At 39.4% G+C, this 9,711-nt stretch overlaps 1 protein-coding gene across 1 annotated transcript; it reads right to left on the minus strand.

Moving 5' to 3' along the window:
• Positions 1-1,219: 1,219 nt before the first annotated feature.
• Positions 1,220-9,691, minus strand: SUPT7L (SPT7 like, STAGA complex subunit gamma). Its single transcript, XM_016145367.2, has 5 exons — positions 9,396-9,691; positions 7,396-8,009; positions 4,266-4,590; positions 3,077-3,314; positions 1,220-1,897 (listed from the first exon to the last, which is right to left on the minus strand). Exons 2-5 carry the CDS (start codon positions 7,806-7,808, stop codon positions 1,635-1,637), a joined length of 1,239 nt encoding a protein of 412 aa, XP_016000853.1. The 5' UTR covers positions 7,809-8,009; positions 9,396-9,691; the 3' UTR covers positions 1,220-1,634.
• Positions 9,692-9,711: the final 20 nt, after the last annotated feature.

A 9,711-nucleotide genomic window follows, 5' to 3' on the forward strand; every position in this document is an offset into this window, starting at 1 on the left:
CATGAAGTATTAATTTTAATATTCTATATCTCGGGGAACTACTGGTCTAAAAATTTGAATCTGTTCTTTAGGAGGAAACCATTTGCACAGCAAAACTTGACCATACCTGGCTTTTCCCCTGAGTGCCTTTAAATACTTTTTCTTTAAAGATTATAGCATTGGCTGGCCTGTGCTATAAGCTCCATAAGGGTATGCACAAAGTCTTATTCATCTTTGTATCCTTTGCATAGGACCTAGCACATAATAGGTACTCAATAAATATTTCCTAACTGAATGAATTAAATATTAGATGCCTACTTTCATAAAAGGAAAATGAAGCTAAGCCTGGAACAGGAAGGGTTTAGATAATTGTCCTAAAGATGTGTAATTAGCAAATTCATAAAATGATCAGGTAACAGATTATAACCTTTAATCTATAAAAGCTATTGCATTTATCTTTATTCTCAATGCCTGGGACATTTAAAGCGCTCAGTAATGTACTAATTAACGCTGTGCTTTGACTTTTGGTCTTTATTAAAGGAGTACTCTAAATTTCCTAAGACTGGTATTCTGCACCCAAAAGACGAACTTCAGAAGTATTTAACATGTTGGCATCTATAACCAAGGCATAAAGCACACATTTGCTAATTACTCCTAATTATTCCAGTGCTGCATCATTTACTTAACACTGATGGAGACTATCAGATGCCAAGCAGGGCAGTACTGTGATGGATGAATAACAACAGTAAAGTTCAGGGCACAATGTAAAGTAAGAAGATGCCTATTTTTTTAGAGGCTGTCTATCCAGTAGAAGTACCATGTGCAGATACAGATTTCTGGCAAAGGAATGGACAGCTGTCCTCTGATAGCTAAGCAGATACAACAAATGAAATAAGCACAGCCCTGTCTTTGGACGGGTCATTTTGTCTCCTTCACAAAGGAGACAAATGAAAATGTACATAGTAAAAATTTTTAAAGATCTGAGTGGAAATAAAAAGGATGAAGGTAGATGCAATGAGTCTAGAAAAGGAAGAAGGAAATATGTGATGAGTAGAGGGTTGTCTGAATAAGCAAAAATACTGCTTTACCACAGACCTGATTTTATGAGACTTCATGGGCAGCAAAAACAGTTTAAAAAACACTACTGATAAGTTGTGCAGAATTTAGCTTTTTCCTGTTTGGTATCAGTACTGGATTCCCAAAGACTTGAACCAAAAATGAAACAAATGAAAAACTGACATCTGATACCTGCATATATTTTTACTTGTGAGTTGTTCAAGCATAGCGAAGGTTAATAACATTTCAATTTTACAACATCTCCACAAGGTAAGTCAAAGTGGTATAATTGTTGTGCAAGAGAAACAGCTCTAGAGAAGCTCAGCAACTTTTCTAGTCACAGTAGAGACAGCAGTCAGCGATGCTGCTTTGGTCTGATTACCACCCCAACATTGCAATGCCTGCAAAAAGTGGCTTGGTTGTAGAAAACTACAAAAACAATGCAAAAGTAAAATGCAAACTTGTTTAAGTCCAGTTCCACTGAAATCAGGAAAATCCACTGTGTTTTGAAAAAGAGTCAAATCACTGTTTAAGGAAATAAATTTGAATACATTAAGGTTTTCTGTTGGGTTTGTACAGAAAATCTCCCTCTTTTCCTTTTATATTTTCCTCATCCTCTTCTTGCAGCGCTGGTTGAAAACAGGGGAGGACCCCATGAGGCTATCGGTGGAGTGGGAACCATAGCTGCTGTCTGAGTCATCAGGGCTCTGGGGGATCCCAGCTTCACTCATGCCTGACATGGGCTCTTCGAAAACATCGCTGCCCAGCACACCGTGACCAGAGACATTGCCTTCTTCGCTCTCTTGAGGCTCCATTTTCACGTGGGCCAGATTCCAAAGGGGGGAAGCATTTACCTCTGTACCTAGAATGAAAGAATATATGACTAGTGGTAAGCCAAGGCTGGAATAAAATACAATGAACATATCATCCAGGGCAGACTGATGGCCTTTGAGTTCAGTTTATACAAGGACTCCACCTGTCTGCAGAAGATGGTTGTAATACGTTGCTTCAAAAAGCTACCTACTCTGAATATCTTCCTTTCCACTTCTTCCACCCTCCTTTACCCCATCTCACCCACTATTTTTCTAAACCTGGGAAGTAAAACTATACATGGAGAAAAATTTCCTGTTTCATGGCCCAAATGCAGGCACAACCATGCACTCCTGCCCTGTTAAGATTGCATGTTCTTCCTCTAAAGGGGCTGTCTTGTTTTCCTGCTTTTGTTTGGGTCACTATTCCTCTCTCACATTATGAAGTTAATGATCACTACCAAATGCTGGCAGTTCCCAGTCTGCTGAAAAGCAACACAGTCCCTAAGTCTGCAACAAGGTCCTTCTGTCTATGTTCTAGCAATACTGTTCTGTGGTTATTCTTCCATGGTGAAAGGCTCCCTGCTTAACACTTTAAAAACCATGACCTAATTCTGTTTAGCATGCACTGGAGGCTTTGCTATTTGTATCGTTTGTGCATCGTTTGTAAAGAACTGGGTGTCTAGACTAATTTGTTATCTAATTGACTTAAGGATCAAGTCATCCTAGTTCCGAAGGTAATCACAGAGTCTCCCTGGAAGAAGAGGCTAGCTGCCTCTCAGCTGTAGCCCTATTTCAACCTCTTTCGGCTCCAATTTATTGGGTTACTCTAAGAAGGAAACCCAACTATTCAAATATCCTTGAGCAATTAACACGACTCCATCTATCTAGAAGTTGTCTTAACTGAGTACAAGCACCAGGAAGGACCAATACATAAAACTAAGGGAAGAAGGGGACATTTGCCAACCCAGCCGGGTCAGCTGAATTAACTGGTACTCAACAGGATAATGCATATCGCATTCTAACCAGGAATTACTTTAGCTGTACTAGCTAGCTAATTACAAAGAGAAAAATGTTGGTATTTTTAGGTCAGTGAAGCTATATTTGTTTTTAGGCTTTTCATTCTGCCCACTCCCACTTTTGTTCTTCCATTTTCAGAGTATGATTCCATAAAGTAGAAAGTACCAAGACTGGCAAATCACCCAGAATCAAAGTAAGCTGATTTATCTTACTTGAAGCCTGTGGTGAAGCCTCGACCTCCAGGTTAGATGGGAAGCGCTCACTCTGAGCCCCGAGGACTCCCATGGGCAGTGACTGGTCTCCAGAAGCAAGGTCAGCCTCCAGTTCTTCACTGACAGGGAAAGTGATGTCACTCACAGGTTCCTCCTTGATCTTTACAGGTTTAGTGTCCTCTGTGGCCTTCTCAGGATTGACAATCCTCTCATACTCTTCAGAGAGTTGCTTACTAATCTGTTGGCAAGCAGGAGATAATTTTTTAAGAAAATGTTAAAAGCAAGTTGGATAGTCAGTTTGTGGCATCCCATGGAAAAGTCAATGGAATGTGAATATGAATAAAGCATTCGCTGCCAATGAAAAGAATCTGTTTAAGGTGTTGAGTTTGCATTTGTAAATGATAGAGCTATATAAAGAAAATTTGTTTGCAGAGCATATGTCATTAATTAAAAGTTACATAAATAGACAAAGCTAAATCAGAACTTGGACAAATGATCACATTTTTGGCTATAAAAACTAAGTTGACATTGTGGATAATAAATGGTGCAGGAAATCTGGATCACTTAGCAAAGGTTTTTTTTGTTGGGCATTAAAAATTCCTTATGATATTTTAGATTTGGGGAAACCAAAACAGTGAACAAATGACCTGCATAAGGCCACAAGCTTGAAGAGATATTTCTGGTTCTAACCAAAAATGATGTCTCTTCGTGCTCGTCCACCCTTCGGCAGTATCACCTCACTGTTTTGTTTTTCATAGCCCTGAACACCATCTGAAATTGTTTTGATTATTATTTATTTTTGTTTCTCTCTCAACAAGAATGTAGATTCAAGGAGCGTGTCTTGTTAACTGCTATATCTCACAGTGCCTGACTCACAATAGGCACTCAATAAATGTTTGCTGAATAAAAGCATGCTAACTACATTCTCAAACTCCATATACCTATCTATAATAATTTCTTCCAGAGGAAATATTAACAATTGGGGCCATTCATTGAGTAAAGGAGACCCCTGGGTCTGGCCAGGCCAGGGATGAGGCCAGTGAATCTCAGCTAGGGCCATGGGGAAAGAAGGTTACGTCCACTTTGTTCCAAGACCCTGTGCTCTGCATTCTACAGCAAGTGTTGTGGGATCCTGTTCAACAGCCCTAGACTACACATCTTTACTCACTTCTGCACAGGGTCACCTCACCTGGAGCATGTAACTGTGATAGTCCTTGATGCGATGCTGCCAGAACTTCTGAAGGGAGAGCACACTGCCAATGCCCACTTCGTGGAATACCTGCTCCATGACGTCAGGGAAAGGAGTCTGCCCCAGCCGGGCCTCCCGATCCACAGCAAAGCGCAGCAACTTGGTGAACTTAAGGCAGTACTCATGTGCTACATCAGTTAGGGTCTCCAGGACACTTTCATTTGCACACTCAAAGCCTGCATGGGCCAGGATTGTGGCCACCGCCTGGTAGAGGAGCTGCCGGCAGGAATGCCAACTGAGTTCAGTCACAGGTTCCCCTTTCCCACTGAAAGCAGAGATGGTAGTAATGTTATTAGTGCTCTTGCAAAGGGGTGACCTGTCTTGTCTCTCTAGGAGTTTTATCAATAGGCAATGCATGCCTATAATAAACAGTATAAAAGGGTATCTAGTGAAAAGGAAGTTTCCTTCTGTACCCACTGCTCATTTTGACCACTTTTAGAATCTGACTAATTTTTATAGTATATAGCTCAACTACTAATGGTGCTCAAGTTTTTTCACCAGAACATAGTTTCCTCACATGCTGGGCAACAACACGGCCTTTCAGAAAGTCAGTCCCAATTAGGAGATTTTTATATAACAATAACAGACCATTTGTAAAACTGGGAAAGCAAGTCAATTTTATAAAAGCAATTTAAAACATATACAGCTTACAAAGCATTTTTATCCTCTCCTATGCTGTGAAATGGGTAGGGTCTATATTATTATTCCTATTTGGCAGGTGAGGAAATTGAGTTTCAGAAGGCCTGATTTGCCAAGTTGTTTAGGTATTAGTAATAAGTGGTGGAGCCTCTGACTTCGGATCACATATTCTTCATAATACATCATTTTGCATCCAATCACTACTGCAGAAAACTTTATCTTTCCAAGGAAAAACTTCAAAAAGCTGTCTGATCTCCTAAAAATAACTTTTGATGAGCCTCTAATAATTTATCTGTCTCCTGAAATTTCCTATCTTCTGCCACCCCCCAGACAAAGGAAGTAAATACATACAATAGATAAAAATAAAATAGGGTACAGAAAATCACTCTTCCCTGGTTCATACTTGGCATCTCACCATGTGGTGTACAAAGAGTGCTTGAGGAGCTATCCGCCCACTTTACTATTCTGCTCAGTAGCAACTACTGCAATGCACGTAATAACTGGAAAATAAGAAAACCAACCGCCAAATGACTTTTCATGTACTATTTCCATCATCATTTCCATGGCCAGTCTCTCTGGGTCAAAAGCTACAGGCCTAATTAGAAGTGTCTAATAAACAGAGAACTAAACCAATATTGCTTTGCTTAAGTAATATATGGACCTATATACTTTCAAAGTTAAATAATTTTGGCACTCCCATAGCTGATGTAAATCATTTTCATCACAGTTTTTTAAATAGGTATAAACCTAGGTATACTTTTTGATGTTTATAGCTCTTCTTAACCATTAAAGTTAGAAATTTGACAGCAAACTACAAAATTCTAAGTAACAGCATCAATTTAATATGATGGATGCTATTATTTTGTTACAACTAAATTGCCTTCAAAATGTAAATATTATACTGATTGCTAGAGTGTTTTTAAATTGGGCATATCTATAAGAATATGTGCCATGCATGTAATGACACAGTTATCCCTCCCCTATTCACTATTATAATAACTTCATCTGGCCCAACTGCAACTTTTACATATTAAATCTATTTTTTTTCTCATTCATTTAAGACAATGAAAATAGTAGGAACTATCATCACCAATAAGCCAATGCAATAAGTGATATACAATATTACTTATGTAGTACTTTTGCCAAACAAATTTAACCTGAATCTAATCTTGAGGAAATATCAGCAAATCCAATAAGTGGACTTTCTATAAGACAAATGACTTGAACTCTTAAAAGAGATTAATATCATGTTTTTAAAAAAGAGGCTATTCTGGCTTAAAAGACACAAAAAAAAGGCATAAAACCAAATACAATGCATGTATCTTTGTTAGGTCCTAGACTGTGGTAAATATATCTACAAAAGATATTTCGGGGACAAATGAAGAAAATTGAATATGGACTTATAACATTTAAATAGTGTTCATTTACTTTGGTGTAATAATGATATTGGGATTATACAGGAAAATGTCCTTGGGATAAGGTGAAGAATTAGAGATGAAATATTGTAATGTCTGCAGCTTTAAAATATCTGGCAAAAAAAGTGTAGGATGTGCGTGTACATATATTTATATATTTGTGTGTATATGTGTATACACACACATATGGGAAAAAGCAAATGTTAACAATTGGTGAATCCAGGTTAAGGGTACTTGGGTGTTCACTGCACTATTATTTAAACTTCTCTGAAAGTCTGACAAATTTCAAAACAAAAAGAAAAAAGTAGTTATTTGGCACCAAATGCAAACTTACACAATAAAATTTAGCAGTAGCACTAGGTTATAAGTCAGTCATTCAGAGGATCTGAAGCAGGGCTTCTCAAACTTAAATACACTTGTGAATCTCCTGAAGATTTGTTAAAATGAAGATTCTATCCAGCAGGTCTGGGTGGGGACCTGAGACTGCATTTCTAACAATCTCCCAGGTGATACAGATGCTGCAGGTCTTGAATAAGATTTTGAGTAGCAAGGATCAAGGATGTTTTTATTATTTCTTACACAATTAAAAAATTCTTGTATAGAACTTGTGGATTCCATGAATTAAATTCCATTCAGTGTCCATGAATCTCAAATTAGGGCACTGAGCTAAATCCAGAATATACATTTTAACTGAAAGAGAAAGACTAGATTCTGAGGACTATTAGGCCCAGGCCTGTTTTATGTAACAGTGTAGTACCTTGCTCCTAGTAAAGTGGTTGGTACGTAGTAGGCACTCAATAAATATTTGTTGCATCAAAACATAAAAAAATACAGACTTTAGATTTTGAAGATCAGGGTCCAAGCTTACAGACTTCCCATTAATTAACCTGAGCAACTCTCGTCAAGTCAATTACTCTTATTCTCAGTTTCATCAAGGAAATGTCATTAACATGCTTAATACAGGTGTTAGAACATTTTTTTTGAGAAAAGTAAGATATAGCAAAACCCTGACTTACCGATAAAAGTCACTCTCTGGGTCACTGTGGCGAATCTGGAATGGTGCATTGGGATTCTTACAATCTAAAGGCAGGAGGTCATCAGGAAGAGGAGGTGACCCAGGGCAAGAGGGAAGAGGTTCACTCTCTTCAGTTTTGACACCTTCTGTCTGTTGCTGATTCTGGGCCTGAGCCGTAGCAATGAGGTTACGCAGACGTCGGTTGTGCTGGATCAGCTGAATGGTATGGATGGTGAGGCTGCATGGTTCTGAGGGGATGTCCAACATAGTAGGAGGCTTGGGCTTGTTGGCTGAGGGCTGGTGCAGGGGTGGGTCATGGACTTCCACCAGACGGAATTCCCGTGGCAGTAAGTCAAAAGTACTTCTGTTGGTCTGGCTTGATGAGATTGGTATCTCTCCCCAATATCTCAACATTTTGGAATAAGAAAAGTTTTCAAATTAAATGTAGATGATATCCTAAAAGTAGTGTTTTTAAATCTCTGGCAACTGTAGATTACAGGCTTCTGAAGTGAAAAACATAAAGTCTAGTCAGTTATTTGCATAAAAAGTAGTCTGTTTAAGACCACTTAGAAAAATGTCATCATCAGCAACACTGTAGAACCAAAGATGTTCTCCCTGAAGAAATGAAGAGATTCAAATGTTAGATGACATCAAATCACACACAATGACAATTCCTACTAGACTGAATCATAGATAGAATTTGGGTCAAGAATAATCGCTACAACAGTATGTGGGACTCTAGTGTCTATATTTCCCACCTCACCCCCACTACCTCATTACTAGATTATCATCATTTGCAAAGCCAGATACTTAAATGAGACCTGGAATGTTTCTCAAGAGTATCTTGACACATGTCCTGGATCAGTAGGAGAAAAGGGAGTATAGTTAAAAATAGGAAGAGGTGCTTCTTATTCTGTGTGTTAGGTGCAGGAACCTTTTAACTGGTTCTGGTGGAAAAATGTATTAACCAGTAATCTAAACAGTCTTAATGCGTTCAACTTCTGATATACATATAGGTAGAATCTGAGAGATTTTTGTTAACTCCTAACTGGTATTCCTTCCTCTAGCTTCTCCTTCTACCTAATCTAGTTTCCAGTGCTGTTAGACTTAATCTTTTTAAAAACTCAGATTAATGGCTTTCCACTGAGCCTTAGAACAAGCCAGTCAGAATTCTTTGGCTTACGAAATTCACATCTGGCTCCAATTCACCTTTCTAGAGTCACGGCCCATATGTATTTTCGAATTCAACGAACATTTATTAAATGCCAAGCATTATGGGAGAAGACAAAGACCAACGCAAGATCCCTGACCTGAGGTGAGGGAGAAAAACATAAAAAGAACATTTCAATATGAAAATGTGGTAAGTGCTGTTCTAGAGACACACACATGGAGTAGTGGAAGCACAGAGGAGATTCCTGGAGGAAATGACCACCTTTGTCCTAACAGTAACATACTACTCAATTTCTTGAGAATGCCATGCATGTCCACACTGACCCTTTAAACTGTGATCTCTGACAGAGATTCCCTGCCACCCATCACATCCTTGGTAGATTTGTAAGTCATTCTTAAGTAAGTCACCACCCTCCATAACTTCAGTACATCTCCCTCCATTATATTCTCACAGCACTTTGCATGTTTTCATCACAATATTTATCCCTGAATTTAAACTGCTACTTATCTCAACTAATGTTATTCTCTCATCTATCTCCAAAACCATGATCTTAGTACAGCGTCTGGCTCACGGTAATATCTGGAATTTACTGAGTGCTTACTATGTGCCAGGCTTTGCCTTACTTGTTTAATTCATTTTTCCCAACCACCCAATGAAATAGATACTATCACTATCCCATTTTTCATATATGGAAGCTGAGGCCCACTGTCTCGCTCATTGTCACAAATGGCCAAGGGGGCAAATCGAGATAGGCTCCAGAGTCTGCATACTATGCTGCCTCAATAATCGGCTTCGGAAAGAATAAATGAACGAAGGTACAAAAATCAGACCTCTTCTTTAACTTCACCGAAAGGAGTAGGAAGAACAGGCACCAAGCCCAGGGAATGCTCAGGTCCCTCGGAAGCTCCACCGCTGGTCCAATCACAAGGTCCTGGACTCCTGGAGCCGCCCGATGCCCGGGGCGGCTGGGAGACGAGGTGGTCTGGAGCTGGACGGAGGCAAAGAAGGCGTCACTATTCACTGCCACGTCGCGAGAGCTGGGTTGGGCGGACGCACTACCCTGAAGGGCCTGAGGCGAGGATGACTTCTGGCCCCGAAGGGTGGTTTGTTGATTAGTGGGCCTGGGCTGCCGGAAGCGCTTCTTCC

This window comes from Rousettus aegyptiacus, unplaced genomic scaffold (assembly GCF_014176215.1).
Source record: "Rousettus aegyptiacus isolate mRouAeg1 unplaced genomic scaffold, mRouAeg1.p scaffold_m13_p_7, whole genome shotgun sequence".
In the NCBI taxonomy this organism is placed as follows: Eukaryota; Metazoa; Chordata; class Mammalia; order Chiroptera; family Pteropodidae; genus Rousettus; species Rousettus aegyptiacus.

Bases quoted from the DNA above. Each gene is read 5' to 3' on its own strand.
- SUPT7L (XM_016145367.2), bottom strand. From the start codon at position 7,808: ATGTTGAGATATTGGGGAGAGATACCAATCTCATCAAGCCAGACCAAC. The intron at 4,591-7,395 runs GTAAGTCAGGGT...CTCTGCTTTCAG, and splicing joins CCAGAGAGTGACTTTTATCG to TGGGAAAGGGGAACCTGTGA. The intron at 3,315-4,265 runs GTGAGGTGACCC...GCTTGCCAACAG, and splicing joins ATCACAGTTACATGCTCCAG to ATTAGTAAGCAACTCTCTGA.